At 40.7% G+C, this 23,129-nt stretch overlaps 2 protein-coding genes across 2 annotated transcripts; one reads left to right on the forward strand and one right to left on the reverse strand.

Annotated features, from left to right (window-relative positions):
- Positions 1 to 1,125: 1,125 nt before the first annotated feature.
- On the forward strand, positions 1,126 to 3,308 carry LOC129323532 (olfactory receptor 1020-like). Its single transcript, XM_054970066.1, has 2 exons — positions 1,126 to 2,034; positions 3,165 to 3,308. The coding sequence occupies exons 1-2, from the start codon at positions 1,126 to 1,128 to the stop codon at positions 3,306 to 3,308; spliced, it is 1,053 nt and encodes a 350-aa protein (XP_054826041.1).
- A 15,800-nt stretch (positions 3,309 to 19,108) lies between these two features.
- LOC129323533 (olfactory receptor-like protein OLF3) lies at positions 19,109 to 20,062 on the reverse strand. Its single transcript, XM_054970067.1, has one exon. It carries the CDS (start codon positions 20,060 to 20,062, stop codon positions 19,109 to 19,111), a length of 954 nt encoding a protein of 317 aa, XP_054826042.1.
- Between the last annotated feature and the right edge of the window lie 3,067 nt (positions 20,063 to 23,129).

The raw sequence follows: 23,129 nt of genomic DNA on the forward strand, positions 1-23,129 counted from the left end.
ACTAGCCCATCAGGCTTCCAGGTCAATATTCACTTGTGATCTGAACATGCATCATACCACCTACAAAATGGGACTCACATGACTCTGAGGGAGTTGGAAAAACTTTCTTGTGACACACACACACACACACACACACAAAATAATATTTGGCTATATGGTTTTAAATATATTTTAATCTAACTTTTCTTTCCAGGGGCTTAAGTGCAATGTATATGCACCCCCAACACTGTGACATAAAAAACAGTGGACTGCTATTGTTGTGCTGAATCAATAAAATTATCTACTTCTACTACATAAAACACAGTGACTAGCCCAAGGCCCCCAAGGCTTCCTGGCTGAGTGGAGAGTTGAGCTCTCCCTATGGGAGACATTATCAGAGTTTTCAGAACCTCCTATCTCAAGATGTGGTAGGTAACAATTTATTAATTTTCTCTCTAAATTGCAGTTAACATACATATGTGTCTGGGTGGGGGGAAGGCTTTTCCTTTAAAGCACATAAAGGAAAAGTATTCACTTCCATACCCAGGGTGCTGCACTAAGGGAGACTATAGTGGGGTGGACCCCCTAGAGAATTTCTGTGAACAGAAGGATTTCCATCCACAGATGATGTCTTTCTTGCCTCCCTCTTCTGCTGCAGCCCAAAATATCTCTCGAACTGCTGTTCATCGGGATCCCCTATTCCCCCAAAGTAGCATTTGGGGGCTGTTGCAGAAGGAAAGAAAGACAATCTGTGGGCAGAAACCCTTCCATTCACAGAAACAATCCAGTGGATCTAAGCCACTCAGGAAACATACAGCTGGTAAAAATGTGGAAGGTAGATTATATAGGTTGTGTGGGTATTGCTATACTTTTATTAATCATTGAGCAAGACATGAGATGCTTACTTTCTCCTGAAGAGATTAGGAGTTATTTGAACTACAGATAGGATTATGTTTTTCAGCAGAGATGGAGCTTGAATTTCAAAACTGACATTTGACATCTGCAACTACACCAAAGTGAAGAGAAAAGGTAGCATTTTACTTGCCCTTGACTGCATTTCCCTCAGGAAATCACGAAGAGACGGAGCCAGTATTTATATCTATTCAATCCATAATTTCTTTCTGTATTAGTCAAGGCCTTATAGAAATGGCTGAGGGAAACTCTACCACTGTAACTGAATTCTTTCTCTTGGGACTATGTGATAGGCCAGAGCTCAAAGGTATTCTATTTGTGGTGTTTCTGGCCATGTACTTGCTTACAGTGATAGGGAACCTGGGCATGATCACATTAATCAGGGTTGATCAGCGACTGCACACTCCTATGTATTTCTTCCTCAGCCACTTGGCTTTCCTGGACTTCTCCTATTCTTCTTCCATCTCCCCCAAGACAATGATAAACCTGTTAGCTGAGAGTAAAGGAATCTCATTCGCAGGCTGTGCTGCTCAGATGTATAGCTTCATTGCATTTGGCACTACTGAATGCTTTCTTCTGGCTGTGATGGCATATGATCGGTATGTGGCCATTTGTAATCCTTTGCTCTATACTGTCATCATGTCCCGGCGGCTTTGCCTACAGCTCCTTATTGGTTCTTACATTTGTGGCTTTGTGATTTCAATGATACATACAAGCAGTACTTTCCAGCTGTCATTCTGTCACTCCAATGTCATCGATCATTTCTTCTGTGATGTGATTCCCCTGCTCAACATCTCCTGCACTGACACCAAAGTGAATGAGATAATTTTATTTACCTTTTGTATATTTAATGGGATCTTTATTACCTTGGAAATATGTATTTCTTATATCTACATTGTCTCTGCCATTTTGAAAATCCGCTCTTCTGAGGGCAGGAGCAAAGCCTTCTCCACCTGTGCTTCTCACCTTACAGTTGTTGTAATGTTCTTTGGGACAGCTGTTTTCATGTACATGCGCCCCAGCTCAAACTCCTCACCAGATGAGGACAGGGTTGTATCTGTGTTTTACACAGTAGTGAATCCTATGTTGAATCCTTTAATATATAGCCTGAGGAACAAGGAGGTTAAGGATGCCTTAAGGAGGGTGTTAAAAAGAAAAAATAGATTCCTAGTGCAGAAAGATGCAAAGAAGATTAAAACAGCTGCTTGAAAATACCCTAAATCCCTTGGGCTAATATGTGTGGTATATGTGCATATAAAGAACTATCATAGATATAACCAAAAGAGGAAAATAGCAAGGTGGGATAATGTTGTCTGTGCTGCACAACACAAGACATTTCTATATTTAAACTAAAAAAATGCTTGTTGACAACAAGAAGTAAAACACACCTCGGTGTCTCCAAGTACCAGGCAAAACACTTAGAATAATAAAGAAAACAATTACTTATCTATGACCAGATTGATCTGGGGACTAGCCCAGTACAGACACTGTAGCAAACTGTTTGAAAATGAAAGAAGCACATTTCCTCTGACTCACAGTTTCACAATTGTGGCAAAGCTGCCTCAAAGCAGTTGTAAACAAATGCAGCAACATGTAGCAGAAGTCTGTAATGTTCATTGTGGGATTCCAAAGCACACACTACAGTCTGGCACAATATGTACTTCCCAGCATTATTATATAGCCAAATATGTTTCTGTCTCACATTCAAATATATTTATTTATTTATTTGCATGTATGTATGTCTGTTTGTTTATTACAGTATTTCTAGTCTGCCTTTCTTATCAAATTTAAGGTAAATTACCAAAAAAGTAAACTCAGCAATACTTGGAATAAAAAACATTAATAAGCTTTCAACAGACATTAAAATTAGTCATAACTGAATACAGAAAAAAATCTCCTCCTATATAATTTGGTTTTCCATAGTCTGCAACATATGTGGGGGCCTTTCTGACCTTATCAAGTGAAAAAGTAAGTATTAGCCCCTTCTTTTGCAGAGATATGCCTTTCCCCTTATATCTTTGAAATGGAAGGGGCTAGAGAACATGGCCCTGGAGCTGCGAGTGGAACTAATGCCAGTCAATTAAGTCTGTGGTCATTTTAGTACTTCCTTTCCATTTAAAATGTGGAATACCACACCATGGAAATAATGGCCAGTAAGACCTGGCCTCTGGAGACCAGGTCTACCATCTATTACCATGAGCTGCGGGACTGGTCTTCCCATAGCACATAACAGCCCTTTATAAATTAAAGGGACTAAAGATGCTATCTTACAGCTGTTTTCCAAGCTCAGTTTCTTCCCTTTCCCTCCCTACTCCTGGTCTCCTCAAAATCCAAAAACACTTCCAAAATCCCAGGAGATAAATTTTTGCTACTTCCAGAATTTCAGGAGTGTTTGGGGTTATTTCAGATATGCTTGAGCCAACCCAAAGCAGCAAATTTCAAATATATTTATAGCTCAGGAATATCAGGATGCACAGCCCAGGCTTCCACCAAAGTAGTCCCAGAGCCTAAAAAGGCACTAATCAAAGCACAAACAATTGTCCATCAATGACCAACCAGGTTCCAAGGTTTGGGCCCATAGCAATCATGGGTCCTAGTTCTGTACCTAATTACTTCAATAGCAGACTTCCTCCACTGACACACAAGTAAATCCACATGCATAAGAACATTATCCCAAGTCTCCATTTTTTGTTGATTTTTCCTTCTCCAGAACTACCTCCCATCACCATGAACACAAAGTCTCCAGACTCTTCCTTGTTAAGACAGACAGGGTATGATTCCTCCTCACCCATTATGCCTCCCTTCTCCATTCCCTGTTAAGAACTGGCCTGCTTTATTGCCTGCTAGATCTTTCCCATTGTACCTCCTTAAAACCCTAAATTTCCATTCCAACCACACTTTCTGGTCCCAGTTTGAGCATCCCTCACCTATGCTCCATCTCTGGGTTGGTTTGCTTTGGACTAGCCAAGTGACAGCAACACTATTTTGAGTAAAAAGCTTAAAGTAATAATAGCTTAAAGTAATACAGCTACACATTAGAATGATACAAAGGGAATGGTTTTGGTTTCTATTTATTTTATTTATTTATTGCATTTTTAGTCCGCCTTTCTCACTGAGACTCAAGGCAGATTACACAGTATGAGATTAGTACAATCAGTATCAAGTACATTTCCATACAGTATCAAGGACATTTCCATAAACAATACCATAAGGTAAATGGATACAAGTTTAAAAGACATAGTATTAACAAGAATCCAATACAGAGTAGAAAAAATACTGAAGCAGAACATAATCAATTCTAGGACTAACATTAGACAACATGGAGCACTGGTGGTATATAGGAGTACATATTTAAAGCAACAGATAATATGCAAGGCAATATAGTGATGAAGTCTATGGTCCCTAACTCATTAGCGAAGCATCTGACCCCACCCCTACAATACAGCCCTCCCATTTGAGTAAAAAGCCTTTTTGAATAGTTTGGCTTTGCATCTTTACGAAAAGCCAGGAGAGTGAGAGCTCTTCTGACTTCCCCAGGCAGGCCATTCCACAGGATAGGGTCCACCACAGAGAAAGCCCATGTACGGGAGGCGGCTGACTTCACCCGAGTACAGCCTGGCACCTAAGTGCAGCCTGGCACAGGCGGCCGCTGACTTCACTTGAGTGCACCCTGTTCAGTTGAGTGAAGCTGCCATGGAGGAACATAGGGAGGGAGGCAGTCTCATAGGTATGCCAGACCAAAACCATGAAGAACTTTGTATGTAATAACTAATACCTTGAACTGAGCATGGTAACTGATGGGTAGCCAATGGAGCAACTGTAGGATGGGAGTGATGTTCATGCTCCTGCTCGCTCCTGATAACAGTCAAGCTGCAGCACTTTGCACTAATTGGAGCCTCCTAGTTAACTCAGATGGGAGACCAAGGCATTACAATAGTCAAGCCTTGATATTACCATAGGATGGATCCAAGTGGCCAGGTCAGCCGTATGAAGATAAGAAGCCATCTTCCAGGCTAGAGTGAGGTTGTAGAAAGCATTTTTTGCTGCTGCCTTAACTTGTTTTTCTAGTAATAATGCTGGATCCAGTATAACCCCTGGGCTCTTAACTGAGTCTGCAAGGGTCAGACGAACTCCACCTCATTCTATAGTTTGTATTTTGGCTAGGGTAATAAAGTTACTTGCTGGTGAAGAGTGTGTCTTTATCTGAGATGTACTGTGGCAAGCTGGAAACTGGGTATAGTGTTAAGTGATCGGCCCCAGCCTCCACCATGTTTAATAGCCGTTTAATAACTGCCTGTGATATAAAAATCATAGGACCCCTGGATTAAATGCAGTTTGATCTGTAGCAGGGGGAATTGCAGCTGGTTGAGCAAGAGCATTGCTGAGACCCGCCCGGAAGACCAAAGCATGAATGGAATGTTCATGCTAATGCAGAGGACTGAGGTGATTTGATTTACTGCCTCTCCAGCTACAGGTGTGAGCTGTGATAAGACAGGGTCTTAAGTCACCCCACTTAGCACATTCCAGTGTCCTCTTCCCACGATTACATTACCACCACAAGATCGAGGATCAATCAACCAGCACTGATAAGTTTGATTTGGCTTTGGGAACCTGCATATCTAAATTCATCAACTCAGCTCCGGGGAGATTCATTAGCACTGCCCCTTTTGTGAGGCAGCAGGAGAGACTTTGTATTTCCTTTCACACACCCCGGCAGCAAGTAAGCACAGTAATCAAACCTTTGTAATTCCCAGAGACTGACCTTTATGGTCTTTGTTGCTATGGCTGAGGAGACTCCCCCAGCCTCAGGATATGTTTTACCCTATAACAACAACAACAACAACAACATTCAATTTATATACCGCCCTTCAGGACAACTTAATGCCCACTCAGAGCGGTTTACAAAGTGTTATTATTACCCCACAACAATCACCCTGTGAGGTGGGTGGGGCTGAGAGAGCTCCAGAGAACTGTGACTCGCCCAAGGTCACCCAGCTGGCTTCATGGAGGAGTGGGGAATCAAACCCAGCTCTCCAGATTAGAGTCCCGTGCTCTTAACCACTACATCAAACTGGCTATAAGAACCAGGGATCTTGCCCCATTCAAATCATGCACGCTTACTGGATCCAAGTGCTGCTCCCTTGGGGCCTCTTCTTCCCTAAGTCTCTCTGGTCAAGAACGCTGGACATTTGAAGCCCTCTTCCTATGCGGATTACTCTACTCTCCAGGATCGGTAAATATACTTCCCCAGGGCCTTTTTTCTGGAAAAAGAGGTGGTGGAACTCACTATTACCACAAGTGTGCGCACAAAGTGCATGTGCAACCCTGGAAATGCATGATGACATCACTCTCAGAACCCAGCACAATGCGTGACAAGATAAATGTTAGTAAGCTTGGGAAATTACACTTTTATGAGAAAGGGTTTTTTTTTTCCTTTCTGTATCCTCTACAAAAAGTGAAATCTTCCATTCCCTTTCCCAAACATTTCATTTCTTTGGAATCATATTTTAAAATATGCAAGCAGGAGGGGGCCTCTAAAAATCCAAAACCCATCCCACAAATCTAAATTCTAACAGATTCCTTTTGCCAGCATAGAAAAAAATTCTAAAACTCTTTCTCCACAGAGTCTGAAATTCCTAATCTAATGAATATTGAATTTTCAAATTTTCAGGGAGGGTTTTGCTCTACTGGAGCAATTCAAAATTAGATACTCAACTTTAGCTGCATTAGAGTTATACTTAGTTTAAAATGGCTCTTTTTGTTGTTGCCTGCCAACTCTACCTTACCAATGGCTAAGCTGTTGTGACATTGTGAAATACTCATAAATATTCCAATGTCCCACATAAACAATATTCATAAAAACTTCCTTAACACCCATATGTCCACTGCAATTTCAGTGATGTTAATCAGCTGAGGTGGGGGGGGAGAACCATTTGAGTTACAGCTATTAAGACATAAGAACACCTACATGCTGATGAATATATTGATGAAAGCCTTCTGTGACTTGGACACAGCTATCCATTCCTAGCATAAAACTGGAATAACCATAACTGATACTTTAACTAATAGAAATAACCCATAACTGATATATTTAACTAACACAGAACCAATCTGCTTTCAAAAGCTGTGGAAACCATAACAGTCAACAAAGGAATGACAGCAACACACACAGCCTCACCCACCCCCATGAAAAGAAAGCATAAGAACATAAGAACATAAGCAAAGCCATGTTGGATCAGGCCAGTGGCCCATCCAGTCCAACATTCTGTCACACACAGTGGCTAGAAATCCAGTGCCATCTAAAGGACTGTCAGTGAGGCCAGGACACCAGAAGCCCTCCCACTGCCTTCCTTCCAGCATCAAGACAACAGAGCACCACCTCCCCACAAAGAGAATACCATCTATCTCCTGTGGCTAATAGCCACTGATGGACCTCTGCTCCATATATTTGTCCAGTCCCCTCTTGAAGCTGGCAATGCTTGTAGCTGCCACCACCTCCTGTAGCAACGAATTCCATGTGTTTATCACCCTTTGTGTAAAGTAGTATTTTCTTCTATCTGTTCTAACCCGACTGCTCAATAATTTCATAGAGTGCCCACGAGTTCTTGTATTGTGAGAAAGGGAGAAAAACACATCTTTCTCTACCTTCTCTAACGCGTGCATTATCTTGTAAACCTAATGAAGCAGAATGAACTCAAAGTAGCACACACACACACACACAGCCTCACCCACCCACTCCCCCAATGAAAATAAAACAGAATGAACTCAAAGCAGCACACACATACACAGAAACCCCTGAATGTAATGGAAAGCAGAATGAACTCAAAGCAGCTAAAGCTCCTCTGCAAAGCCGACCCCAGCAGCTATGCTTGCACTCTCTCTCTCTCACTCACTCACAAATGAAAAAACCAGAATGAATTCAAAGCAGCTGAAGCCTCTCTGCAATGCCAATTCCAGCAGCTCCGCTTACACTCTCTCTCTCTCTCTCTCTTTCTCACTCACTCACTCACAAATAAAAAAGCAGAATGAACTCAAAGTAGCTAAAGCCTCCTCTGCAAAGCCGACTCCAGCAGCTATGCTTGCAGTCTGCCTCTGCCTCTCTCTCTTTCACTCATGAATGAAAAAAAGCAGAATGAACTCAAAGCAGCTAAACCTCCTCTGGAGAGCCATCTCAGCTTACCTTCCTCTGCAGCTTACCTTCCTCTGCAGAGCCCTGCCAGGCCCCAGCTCTCTCTCTCTCTCTCACACACACACACACACACACACGCACGCACACACACACAGGAATGGGGGGAAAAACAGAATGAACTCAAAGCAGCTAAGCATCCTCTGCAGAGCCTGCAGGGCCGAAGGAGGAAGGAATCACATGGGCAGATTCTAGAGCTTCCAGAACAGCATTCTGGAGTGTTCCCCCTCAAAAAAAGCCCAGTACTTACCCCTCCCTCACTCTATTACGATTTCTGGCTAGCTTCCTATGAATCTGTGTATGTGTGTGCCAACCATTTTTAATTGCCTCTGGTGTGTATGTTGGTTTTTCTTCTTTAAATAAAAATACTCTTTGACCTTAAAGCACCAGGTCTCATCCACTACCTTGGGGAAAGTTCCCCATAAATATTGATGGAGATATCCTGTTGTTACCCCTCTTGCATAGCCTTCCTCCTTGCCCCTAATTCCCCACTTACTCACAAGGAGGCCCATTCCCAGTAACAATAGAAAGACTAAATGGCCCCTTTTTATCTGACATAGGGACTTATTTGGGTAAGTGTTTAAGCGTGCATTGAATGTGCCTTTTTTGCCTAGTTTCTCGAGCTCTACTACCTCAATGGATGCTAATGGCTATGAACGGTCTCATAGGACTGTTGTTTTGCAGGGGGAGCTATGTATGCCATTTTCCCCCTGTTGGGTCAAGTACTAGCTTTAGGGGAATATTTATGTTAGAAGGGAGGGGGGATGACATGGTATAGCCCATGATTCATGAGATCTTGGAAGCAGAGTCAGTCCCAGTCAGTGCTTGAATGGAAGACTGCCAGGGAAGGGTGAGGTTTGCTCTGCAACAGAAGGCAATGGTATGCCACCTCTACTACTCACTTGCCTTGAAATCTACTTGCTGAGGTTGCCATAAGTCGGTAGCAACTTGACAGTACACACACACACACACATAAACATTATATTAGAAAATGGTGAAGAAAGAAGGAATATAAATGTTTTGAGAAATGGGAGATCTAATAATTGATTATCTGTAATGTAATAAATAAATAAATAAACACATATTTATTGGTATGATCACCAATCAATTTATGTTTGTGTGTGGTTTGTGTTTCTGTCTGTCTGTTTATGGCATTTATAGTCTTTACTTAAAGAGGCGGTCCCATAGATATAACAGACCAAGGCTGTAAATAGCTTTGCATATAATAGCCACTACCTTGAATTGAGCCTGGTAACTGATGGGTGTAACTGCAAAATGGGTAATATTCATGCTTCTCCTAGCTTCCAATAATAACTGAGTCTGCACCAACTAAAATCTCTGATAGATCAAGATGGGTAGCCGTCTGTAGCAGTAGAAAAAAAGCAAGAGTCCAATAGAACTTACAAGACTAACAATTTGTGGTAGGGTATGAGCTTTCATGAGTCAGAGCTTACTTCTCCAGATACAGCTAGAATGTGAGTCCATCTGTCCTTATATCTTGGACAGTAAGTAATTTCAATCTAGGTGGATGCATTGTCTTGAGCTTTGTTATCAGTTGCTATTCAACAGTCTTTCTTTCTAATCTCCCTTTGAAATTCCTCTGTAGGATAACTGCTACTTTTAGTTCAACAACTGAATGTCCTGGAAAGTTAAAATGTTCCCCCACTGGTTTTTGAATGTTGTGGTCTCTGATGTCACACTTATGTCCATTAATTCTTTGTCAAAGGGACTGGCCAGTTTGTCCAGTGTAGAGGGTAGAAGGGCATTGCTGACATGTGACGATGTAGATCACATTAGAGGATGAGCAGGAGTATGAACCTGAGATGGTACGGCTGATGTTATTGGGTCCACTGATGGTGTTGCTAGGATTTATATGAGAGCAAAGTTGGCATCTTGGTTTCTTGCAGGCCTTGGTACTAGAGTCCATGTTATTGTTAAGACAGTAAGATACTGTCTCAAAAATTGTCCTTGCTTGGGGGTCAACCTGACACTCAGATGGATGAATGGAATACTTTGCAAAACTTGGGTATGAAAAAATCTAAAATGGAATTACATGCAGCTTCATTAATTGATTATTCTTTACATAAGTACATACCAAGGGGGCTTAGGATCCACAAGCCCCTGGGTATGTTTTTGGAGGATGAGAACTTTAAAACACGCTGGGTGGGAATACTGAACTGGTGCTCCTTTGACCTAATGCTCCTTCTCATAGAGACAGCTAATGCGGAGGTGCAAAAATTGACGGGAGAAATTGAGCAGATTGAGGAATCTATTAAGCCAAATTTAACAACTGAGGAATTTGACAGTAGAAGGAAGGAATTGGACAAGAGTATTAGAGAGTTGGGTGATAAATTAAAAGAACTGAAAATTAAAAAATTCAATTGGGATAAGAAAGACTATACTAATGGAAAAGTATATTTGTGGAGAGATGGTCCGACCCCACGTAAGAGGGTCTCATGGGCACACCCAGTAGAAACTCCCTCAGAATTTGACACAACGGAGCCTTCAGAATCAGAGACATCAGGGGATGAGAGCTATCGTAGCCGTCCCTTGAGAAATAGGACTGTACTGAGAGATAACTCGGGACGTTTTTTAGGAGGGGGCCCACAGAGACAACAAAGATGGGGGAGACGGAAGACGTAATTTTAAATCTTTCAGACAGACCTATCACCCAGCTTGAAAAATCAGTGCTAAATAAGGGTCTGGGGTTTGTAACCATGCCTAAATATGACCCCTTTAGCACAAGGGTGGATATCTTTAGGTTAATTAGATCTATTAAGCTAAAAAAAAATTGGAAAGCAAACGGATGTGCAGAAAATGGTCGGTTTGAAACAGAGGTCTACATTTGTCCCGGATGTACATGAACCCTTGATTGATTCTTTTGAAAAAGTGGTTTTGAGAGATATTAAAACACTGGAAAGTGGTGCGCGGCGTCCCTGGTATAATTTGACGAGCTTGGAATTTAAAGCACTAGATACCTTGCAGAGAGATAAGAATATCATTATAAAACCTGCAGATAAGGGGGGGAGCATAGTTATACAAAACACAACGGATTATGTTAAAGAGATTGAGAGGCAATTATCAATAAGGAGGGATTGTGTGCCTATCACCCACAATCCCCTCTCACGAATACAACAAATTATTAAAATAGTATTGGATGTTTAGTAAATCATGAGATTGATGAAAAATCTCATAAAGCACTAATAAACAGCTCTCCTAGAACTCCAGTGTTCTATACCCTCCCTAAAATCCATAAAGGGGGACACCCTCCCCCTGGAAGACCTATCATTTCAGGGATGGATTCAGTACTGGAGCCATTAGCGCAGTACTTGGATATATTCTTACAACCACTTGTGCAACAAACATTAGCTTTTTTGAAAGACACTATGACTCTCATAAATTTGATTGAGTCTTTACGACTTCCAGCCGGAGCTTTTCTGATGACATTAGATGTGAGCGCATTCTACACCTTGATCCCACACGAAGGGGCGAGAGAGGTGGTATAAGAAGCTTTATTTAAAAGAGACACCCAACATCCCTCTACTCCATTCCTTCTATCTTTATTGGACATCATTTTGGAAAGAAATTATTTCTGCTTTAACACCCAATATTACTATCAGGTTAAGGGAGTGGCGATGGGGTCCGCAGCGGCCCCTAGCATTGCCAATCTCTTTATGTCCAGATTAGAGGAAAGGTATTTCCTGAGCAGTAGAGACAATCCCTTTTATAAAAATTTTCTGTGGCACAGGAGATTTATTGACGACATCATGCTTATAATAAATGATCAAACGGTATTGGGGGAATTGGTATCCTGGATGAATACAATAGACTCTAATATACAGTTTACCTGGACAGGGAGTCTTGAATGTGTCAATTTTTGGATGTCACAATCTTCAGGTTAGATGATGGAAATTTAGGAGTGAGGCCATTCAGAAAGTTGACGGATAGACCATCTTATTTGCATTATTCATCATTCTACCCAAGGCATTTGAGGAGAAATATTCCCACCTCACAGTACTTGCGACTTAAACAGAACTCTACAAGGTCGCAGGATTATGAATGGAGTAGAAAATCTTTAGATAGAACTTTCAGATCCAGGGGGTATCCGTCTTCAGTGATTAGAGAGGCCAATCAGAGGGCATCCTATACGCTACATAAAGATTTACTGACACCCAAAAAAAGTCCTGAGAAACAAGGACTCCTGTGGGCATTAGATTTTACCACCTTGGCCCCACGGATTAGAAACATCATACAAAAACATTGGCATTTACTATCAGGTATAGAAGGTTGCAGCCAGGTTCCTTCGATTGGGTACAGAAGGTCAAGAAATTTAAAAGACAGACTGGTGCATTCAGCAATGCCTAGACAGATGGAAGGGGGTGGTTTACCCATAGGACATTTTCCTTGTGGGAATTGTAATATTTGCCCCTTAACCACCAATATCACCAATATTATAAATCCTACAACAAATAGACCTCTGTACACCAATTCTTTCTCAAATTGCAAAACACGGTATGTTATTTATTTAATTCAATGTGCGTGCCCTTTAATTTATGTGGGAAGCACGATTCGACCTCTGAAGTTGCGTGTACAAGAACACCTGTCGTGGATTCGGCATAAAGTTATAGAGGCACCATTAGTGGATCATTTTATACAACATCATGAAGCAAAGGGGGATTTCAAGGTTTCAGTATTTCAGACTTTAAATCCAGAAAACAGTATGACAAGCCAGCGTAAATTGTTAGAGCTGGAATCCAGGTGAATATTTAGATTAAATTGTTTGAGTCCTCATGGCTTAAATGGCACAATGGAGCTTAGCTGTTTCTTATGAGGTATACATCCTCTACTGTCCCTTTAAATGATTGTGTTTAAAAGGGAAGGCAAAGGGAGCACTGCTTCATGGCGTCAAACTGTCCTGAGCTACCCATTATGTTGGTGTGATCTTGATTGTGAGAATGAGAGTAAGTATTTGGGTTTGGGGGCTTTTTTACCAAAAAAGCTTTGAAAGGAAGGTATATTTAGACATGTCATTTCACAGATAGTATGAATTAATGCTGCCCATGAGGAAGTGATCGGACGAAATGGGGAGGAGTCTCTATGCTGGCAAAACCCGTAGGGCATGGCTGGTCTTCACAACGCTAATTGACGCAGTGCATTCATATACCTACTCAAGGTTGATTACGGCAGATTACAGAGACTGTGGGTCCTGGAAATTATATGATGTGATTTGTCTATACTCGTGTTTTGAAATTTTGTAGGTATATACCACAGAGATTGAATTGAAAAGATGTATTCGAAGAACTATATTCGACTGTTTACGTACATTTTGTAAATGGTAAAAAGCTATTGTCCCACCAATGACCTGTGTTTACTATGATAATAGAGTGCTTGTAAGCATCCTGAAGACTACATGAAAAAGTTTTTCTCAAGTACATAGGTTGATGAATTGGAATAACTGGGAATATTGTACTTATTGATGTGGTTGATGAATTGGAATAACTGAGAATATTGTATTTATTCACTGTGAGCACTTTTGTATATGAATTATTAAATACGATATAATTTTGTACTATACTGTTGCTCCAGATAGCTTGTTGGTATCTGATACTTGGTTAGTTTTCTTTCTGGGGCAGCTCCTGTGGTTGAAGGATCTATATGAGAGCAAAGTTGGCATCTTGGTTTCATGCAGGCCTTGGTAACTAGAGTCCATGTTATTATTAAGTAGTTTATCATTGCGGGTGAGCAGTTGTTTTAGATTAGCAGGCTGTCTGTAGGCAAGAAAAGGTGCCTGTGTGAAGGAAGTCTCACAATCCCCCAGTGCCTGTGTGAAGGAAGTCTCACAATCCAGCATGGGTTGTGGGTCATAAATAATTAGTTGAACTGGCTTGAGTTGTAAGCTGTAGGTGACCACCAGTGGTGTTCTGCTGATATTTTGTTTGGGCTTGTCTTATAGCAAGCTGTCACTGGTGTTGTATTCCTGTACAGTGAAGCCAGTCTATTTCTCTGATCCTGAACTCCATTTTAAGTATGGAAAGTACCAGAATATTATGTTTTACTGGAAACATTCCAAATGACATGTTCTCTGAACGGGGAAAAACAAGTGATGTTTGCTTTTGCGATGTTTGCATTAGCTTCTGTGGACAGAGACGAAAATCAATAATGGAAAGAAGGCCAGATTTGGTCAAAGATGTCACAAAACCTAGTAGAATGGGGGGCTGACGGATAACAAACGCAGAGGCTTATTTCAAACGGACAACTTTGTTTCTTTTTCTGACTCTTAAGATTCAAAGACGTTAAAACACAGTAACTTTCACATCTACTCTTATGTCTGGAGAAGGAAAACACTGTGCACACATTAGCAATCATGAGAACACAATTAAAAAGAGGAAAATGAGGAAGATCCACAGCAAGAAAAATCCTTTTAAGACCCTCTTCTGTTTTCAAGAAGAAACAATGACAGTCCATCTGCAGAAGCCAGTCCAGTACATTCAGAAATGCCTGCCTTAACTATAACATCACGCTGACACTAACCACATGATTGTTTGGCTGGAAACACATATACATGCATGCATATATCCATATATTCACAGCTCAATCAATCTCATTATAGTTCTACATGAAATAACTCAGCAATCACTATACATATATCAATCACATAGGCCTTAATCATAAGGAACTCAGGATATACTGAATCAAACAAAATGGAGTCTAAATGAACCTTTGAATGGAAACGTGGCAATAAGCTAAAATCTAGGGGATTTTTGCTGATACATGATATTCATATGAGTAATGATAACAACTATTGAGGGATCAGAATGACCTGACCATTTTACAGATGTCACGATCTCAGTGCAAATTCTGCAAATGTTACAATTTTTAGGTGATTTCCAGTGCCAGGAATGACTCTGAGGAATCTCATTGGTGAATTCGAATGGGATGATGTAGGCCAAAATCGTATAAAAATGAGCAGAAAAACCATGGAGTCTAAGAAGCTAGGAGGAGAGAAAGGAGAGAAAGGAATACCTCCTTGCTATCTCTCTCCTTTCCCTTTCAGATTGGCAAAGTGCTCTCCCATTCTTTCCATCAACGAGAATCTCTGGGACATCTCCAGGATTGGTAAAATAATTTACTATGCCTTATTCTGATTGTATTGTTAATTAAGCTATTGTATTGCTAAGACCATGCTGTACCATGATTCTCAAAGTTTCTGTAATCTATGAAAAATGATTTAAATAAAACTTACTGAAATTCATGTCCAGGCCTGTGTTGTATCCTTGCTCTCTCTTCATTTGGGAAAAATCTGGCTCAGTTGAAGATATGTTAAAGATCCCCCCTTTCGCATGGTAAATTGTTCGCTAAAGGCAAAGCTAACACTGGGTATCATTCTGGCCTTTCCAATCATCTTTCTCACCATGTCAGGGAGATACTGTAGTTCCAAAAATGCCTGTTGTAGATCCTTCAAGTGAGTATCTCTGCTTGAGGAGTAGGAGCAGATGCAACTATAGCGTAGGGCCTGGTTATACACAATGGATTGCTTGATGTGGTTCAGGAGGTAGCTAGAGGCATGTAGATATGTTTGCCGATCTGTCAGTTTCTGGTATAATGTGGTACTTATGTGTCCCTCGTGTACCCGTACTGTGGTGTCCAGAAAGTTTATTTCTTGTGTAGAGTGATTCATTATTTGGATTGATGGTGGGGTGGAAGTTGTGGAAAGTTATGGTGAAATCTCTTAAGGACTTCTTTGCCATGGGTTCAGACAATAAAAACATCATCAATGAATCTCAAGTAAAGGAGAGGTGCCAATGGATAGGAGTTCAGAAAACGCTATTCTAGGTCCACTATGAAAATGTTGGCATATTGTGGAGCCCATGGCTGTGCCACTAATTTGGAAGTATAAGTTCTCACCAACCTGAGGTTCTCACCAAATCCTTGGAGGACTCTTTAAAAAAATCAGGCAGAGGTTCAACCAGAAAGGATTTTTTTTTATTCAAGGAAAAATAAAAAGGGCAAACATACAAAAAACTACACACAGCACACATAAAAGGCTATCTAAGGAAATCAGGAAGGAAAGGGGGAGAAAGCAGTCACCAACCTCCTTGCCTAAGTGCAGGTAGGCAAGCAGCACGATTGTCTAAAACACACACACACCCCAAAAACCCTGTTTTTCCCATACATTTTCTTTTTGCTGTGGGCAGGCAAGGGCAGAGTAGGCAAATGGCTCACACGGAGCCTGACTTAAGCTTGATGTGGAGAATTTTTTAAAAAAACATATTGCTACATACTTGGGGGGAGGGGAGGTTGCAGTAGGATGGAGGTTGTATAGGTGGGAATTGTGAAGTAGCTGAAGTTTCACTGTGGTACACATTTGCCATTTGACTCAAAGGAAGAGTCTATGGTTGAAGGAAAAGAGTCTATGGTCGAAGTCTATGGTCTCAAAGGAAAACTATGGTTGAAGTCTTTCAAAGATTTCATCAAGTTTGATTGATTGAACAGACCACTTGCGCCTCTCCCAGTGGCACTTTTCTGACTATCCAAGTGCCCTGATGAGGATGGGAAAGACAGACCAGGGCCATGGTGCTGGAGCAGCACCACACACACAAAAACCCCAAGATGTACTTTCCCCCTTCCCTCCAAAGGAGTTAATTAATTAAATGAATGTCTCCAATGCTGATAGGCGGGGAAGGGTCATTGTGCTCCTCTCCTTGTGAAGAACTGATTGGCAGGAAGACAATGGCCGTCGTCACACGGGCTTTTATTTAGCACTAAAATGGCACTATTTCCTGGCAAACACCCACCTTATTCCAACACTGTAGCGATTTTCTCTCTTCTGCTTTGTGCTTGATAGTCGCGCTATTTTGTGCCTCAGTGTGAATGCCTCACATCGATGTATTTTGCCTCACAACGTCCTATGCCCTCCCTTCAATCCCAGAATCCATTTCTTCCTGCGACTCCCCTTTTTTTTATTTTATTATGTCCTTATAACGCCATAATGACATAATACAATGCAAACTTTCTGCTGAAGTAAAAATGACTCAATCGCCACGGCAGAGCCTTCAGCGATGGGGATCACGTCAGACAGGGAGTTTTCTGCGGGCAAAGGGCTATTTATATAATTTCAAAGTTGGAAAAACAAAAGGGTCATAATGTTTTGCTCTAACAGAATGTTTATATGCTGTTATTCCGTTATAGCGGAATTAAACGCCAGAATAATAAAAAAAAGCGGGGAGCTGCTTCTGCGCGGTTAGAGAGAACAGAACAGAGTGCTTCGGTGTGGACAGCTGGTGGCGCGAAGAGCCATTAGGTGACCCACAGAAATGTTACTGTGCAGATAACAGGTGGGATGCTATATGCTGTAAATTTAACGGAAGAGATGCCCGTGTGACGACGGCCAATGTCATTACCCAAGCAGTGCTGCAAAAAAAAAAAAAAAGCACTCATGCACACATTTCACCATCCAGCCAATGGAGTTAATTAGCTCTCTCCTCTTGGGACCTGATTGGTAAAAGATGATGCCATTAAGGAAAACAATATGCTGCTGCCCCAGTATCTGTCTGCTGCTGCTGTGATGTATAAGAACAGAAACAAAGAAACACACAAACATCTTGGTGGAAGGGTGTTCATTATAAATTGGTTTTCTGGATTTGGTTCATCATTCTAGAAGCTGCTTTAACAAAATAAAACAGCTATTCCCAAGTGTATTTCTGGCGTATTTTCAAATTCTGCACACCTTAGTTATGGCCTTTAAAGCCCTTCACAACCCATGTATCTCAAGAACCATTTCTCTCTGTGCACAAGTGAGCACACACACTGATATATTTATGCAGGTATTGTGCTCGTGCTAGGCTGCCCTATGCCCTGAATTCATACTAGGGAATGTCAACATATATTTTAATTGAAAAATAAAATCTCCACATTCCAGATTTGGTTTTGGAACTAGAATCTCCCTGCAGATAACACGAAAAAGAAAAAAAAATCCATCAAAATACACTATTGTTAAAAAAGGGGGAAAATACACTATTGTTGAAATTGCAATCAGTATACTACTGATCAGTGATACTGTCTCAGGAAAAACCTTAATAGCCTAGATGCTGAACTGGTTAGTTATGAGGAAAAGATCGTATGACATTCATTCCAAGTATGATTTTTTTTAAAAATTAACAACTTTTAAAAATTGCTATTTTTTTAATTGTTGTGTCAACACATATACACATACATGCATATATAGCCATTGCTTAACAGAACTTAGGAGATTTCCAAGTTATATTACAGTGTGACATAGATAATTTTCTTATGTGTATTATGAGGAAGCTAACTGGCTCCAACAGAAACTGTTAGTCCATTTTCTTGGTGCTGAAAGGGTGAAAAATCAAAAGCTCCAATCCAGAGAAAGTTGGTTATGATTCAGTCCTGCTGTCATCCATGGACCTAGTACTAGTTCTTACAAGGCCTTGTTCTCATGAACATCATGAGATAGTAAACCTGTGTCCAACCATACTAGTTTAGACTACAGGTGAAACCTCATAACTTTAATAATCCCATGTGACTGTTGCAATCTTTGGTTTAGTTTTCCCCTCTTCTTACCAATGGCTGCTTGTGTATCTTCCATTACAACTTATTCCTTTTCAGCAGTGGTTCAAACCTTATTAGACTTCTGGAAGAGGTGAGGAGGAACCTTCCATTCATTTTTTAAAGAAATCATTGTAAAGCTGTATTGCTTGCAGGGCATTGCAATTAAGTATGGTTTTAATTTGAATTTAATACTGGTTTAACCAAATGCTTGTAAGTAATCTTCAGCTTATGTTGGGATAAGTTGAGTATGCATGTTTTAAAGAACTTTAGAAACTGAATGCTATTTCATTCAAAAAAATCCTCACTCTGAAAACTAGCATACTGGGGGAAGCTGAACTACATTACATTAAAGGAGTAAGGAAAAAACATGTCCTTTTTATCTCTTCACCCCAGCCTCCACAGTCTAGTTTAGGAAATCACTGTGATGATGAGAGTAAACTGTGTAAGAAAGGAAGAGTGAGATCAAAAGCAAAATACAGCTTTCTTTTTGTCTTTCCCCCCAATAACTTTAACTAGGGCCCCCTTTACCTCTTGGTTCCTCAAACTATAGATCACGGGATTCAACATGGGAGTAATAACACAGTAGAATAGTGAGACAGTCTTTCCCTGCCTGGGTGAGTAATAGGACCTGGGCCGCAAGTAGGCAAATATGGCTGTCCCATAACATAGAGTCACCACTGTTAGGTGTGCTGTGCAGGTAGAAAAGGCTTTTCTTCTTCCCTCAGCAGAATGGATCTGAAGGATGGTAGAGAGTATATACACATAAGATACCAACACAAGAAAGAAGGGTGTGAGCAGTATGAGGACACCAGCAACCAGCATTACAGCATCCCCAATGAAGGTACTCGAACAGGCTAGCTGCTGTACAGCTAACACTTCACAACCAAAATGGTTGATGATCTTCATTCCACAGAATGGCAAGTTCAAAGTAAACACAGTTTGCAAAAGACCATTTAGGAACCCACTTAACCAACATCCTACTGCCATTTGCATACAGAATCTCTGGCTCATAACAATGTTGTAGCGCAAGGGGTGACATATGGCCATATATCGGTCATATGCCATGACAGCCAACAGGATGAATTCAATACCTCCTAGGGACAATGAAATATACATTTGTGCCATGCAACCCACAAAGGAGATGGTTTTGCATTGTGCCAGGAAGTTGGTCAACATTTGAGGGATGATTGTGGTGGTGTAGCACATGTCCAGGAAGGATAAGTGACTCAAAAAATAATACATGGGGGTGTGTAAGCGTGGGTCTCTTCTTATCACCAGCATGATAAGAATGTTCCCTGCCAAAGTCACCAGATACATCAGAAGAAAAAGAACAAAAAGTCCTTTTTGAGTTCCAGGCTGACTGGATAAGCCCAAAAGGACAAATTCCAAGTCCCATGTTTGATTTCCTCTTTCCATATGGAATCCAATCATAACTCATCTGTAATAAAAGTCATAGTAAGAAAATATAAATAATTTATTCCTTCTTCTGTGCCCTCCAAGAATGTTCAAGAATGTCCTTCATGGAACACTTCAAAGGTCCATCTAGGCTAGCATTTTGTGTCCAGTATCAGCTAGGCAGATGCCTCTGTGAAGCACAAAGCTTAGTAAGGCATGATGGAGACAGTTGTCTTTTTTTGTCTGGCCCCCAGCACTGGATACTTATAAATTGTTCTAGAATCTGAAAATGAGAAGTATTTTACCTCTGAATATGGCCCAGTACAGTGGCCATGGGAGCTTGAGATCTAAATGAAGAACTGTTAGCACATTGTTAATCATATTTTAACTGAAGTGCCTTTTTCAAAATTATGTTTTCAAATTTTTTAAAAAGTGCATGCTGTTGAATTTTTGAAAGAGATGACAAAAACACTGTCTAGAAGCTTCACAGTGACATACTTAGCAAAGTTAAACCCTTCTAAGTCCATCAATTAACTTAGAAGGGTACAACTCTTCTTAGGATTGTGAATTTATTTCACATAATAAGTAATTCTTGTAGAACAGCATTTTATTCTTCTTTAAGAAAATGTAGACTCTTAAAGCTGGAAGATATCCCCAAACCAATCCATCAGTCAGAACAACATTGTTTGCTTTACAAAATTATGCAGTAGAAGGGAATGCAAATTTTGACTTGATTATCAGGACAAAATTGCATTACTGCACAAACTACCTATGATATATATTAAAGCAACTACTTCAATACTAACATTCTATTATAAACACACTTACTTGGGAGTAAGACAGAAGCAGGATTTATTCTGAGTCAACATGGATAAGAAAAGGTTTCATATTAGTGCAATATTCTGTAGTGGTAGAATTTCTGGGATTTAACTCATCAGTTTGGTGTAGTGGTTAAGAGTGTCAGGAGTCAGACTCTAATCTAAATAACTGGGGTTGATTTCCCAGCTCCTCTGCTTGAAGGCAGCTGGGTGACCTTGAGTTAGTCACAGCTCTCTCAGAGCTCTTTTAGCTCCATCCCCCTCTCAGGGTGATTTTTGTGAGGACACACGGCTCTGAGTGTGGCATTAAGTTATCCCGAAGGGCAGCATTTAAATCAAATGTTTTTGTTGTTATTATCTTTAAGTAATAACAGTAGATTAAATACTCTCTTCTCTCAGAAACCACAAGGAAAAGAAAATCCAGTGTTGCTTGGCTACCTATGCTGCTGGCCAAATATTGAGTTAGAGAACGTTTTTCATACCCAAGCTAGATCTGGATTGCTTTTCTAAATGGACTAATTCTGTAAATCAAAATCTCCATTCAAGCTCTCCTAAACTATTTGATTACTTATTGAAATGTGAGATTGAGATTGGTGGAACTTTTTCAAGTTACCATGCCTGCAGGAAGAGCTACAAATTCTTAATTAAAGGTGTACAGCAAGAATTAAGAAAGCAAAATGGTGAAGAGGTCTTTAGACTGCTGAATATTTAGACACATACACAAACCAAATAATGTTTTAAAACCTTGACAAAGGTGAAGGGAGAGGGAGCTAAAATATACTTTTCTAAATGACTGCTGATAAAATAAGTTTTTTTCTAATCAACTATTTTATTTAACTATAGAGCTGTAATTTAATATAAAAATAGAAATTACAAGTCTGAGGAAGCTTTCAATAGATATTACAGGTCACAGGAAGCCTACAATTTAGCTAACAAAGACAATAATTCTTATAATAGGAACTTTTAAAAAGAAGATTTGTAGCCACCTTAGGGTGAAGACAGTTTTAAATGCACATGCAAGCAGTTGTGAGAGGCTCTTCACTTCCTATGGGTTGCACATATGAGATAGGATCCTATAATTCCATGGACTTGGCACTGGAGCATTCCTCCAATATAGAGAACCTTCCACTGACACATTCCAACCATGCAAGAAGCCTTCTGCCAATGCAAAGGAATCTCTGTTATGAGTGGAAGGCTTCTCACAATGGAGGAGCATGCTGATCCCAGAAGAATGGAATATTATCCTCCAATCCATACTTTTTCTCTCCCACTGTCCCATCTGGTCAAGACAGGCTTTGCATATTTCTGAAACAAATCAAAACCATCTTACCAGATAGGAAAGCAGGATGAGGGAACACACCATACACAATGAAGCACATATGAAACTCAAAACGCTAAAGGAAATGACATTGTCATACCTGTAAGTCACCAGCACACTGTCCTAGCCTCTGCAAAGTATTAAGAGATGTTCATCACTTATTAACTCTGCAGTACTTCTGAGAATGGGTCCCCAAAGTACAATTAAGTTCTGCTTATATGACCCAAATCTCCTTAGCTGTTTTTTAAAATCAAGAATTCATGAAACAGCTAAAGGCTACATCGCACTCTGCATATGCGTGTTCATTACTGTGAATACACATGACTAGGAGCCACAGCCTGTCCTAGAACCCAGGTTCATTTAGATGTGTGCAACTTTCACTGGTGTTTGGGACATGCATACTCATATGTTTAAAATATTATATGTGACCTTAAAATGGCCGGCATCTTTTCTCAAATCTAATTTTTTTTTAATCTACTCAAACATCTTTAGCCTGCTATGCTGCGAGATTCAGTTCTGTGTGTGAGGACTTCAACCTTCTCCCTGAACTGAACTGAACTGAACTTCCCCTGAATTTTCTTGAACTAGATCTAGGCTTAGTAAGAGGAGTTCTCTTAAAAGGAAGCTTGATGACTCACTGGCAGGCTGGATTGGCACCAGGTGCTAGATGCAGTGGAGGCGGGACCAACCTGGAGGAGGTGGAGCGTCCATCCCTCTGGGCCAGCCTCATGGTCAAATCGATTTTACCTCAGCATCTGTAGGAGCAACAAGTCACCCTCCCACCCGCTGCTGATTCTGGACTGGGGGCGAGGACTGTCACAACTTTATGGGTTTGGCAGTTTTGTGGCATTGGGCTGGATTCCAACAGGGTGAGCGGGGCCTGCGGGACTGCTCACCCCAACGGATCTGGAAGCGAGAGTCGCCAGGCGGGGCTGGCAATGGAACAATGTGT

The sequence above is a fragment of the Eublepharis macularius genome, chromosome 2, assembly GCF_028583425.1.
Source record: "Eublepharis macularius isolate TG4126 chromosome 2, MPM_Emac_v1.0, whole genome shotgun sequence".
In the NCBI taxonomy this organism is placed as follows: Eukaryota; Metazoa; Chordata; class Lepidosauria; order Squamata; family Eublepharidae; genus Eublepharis; species Eublepharis macularius.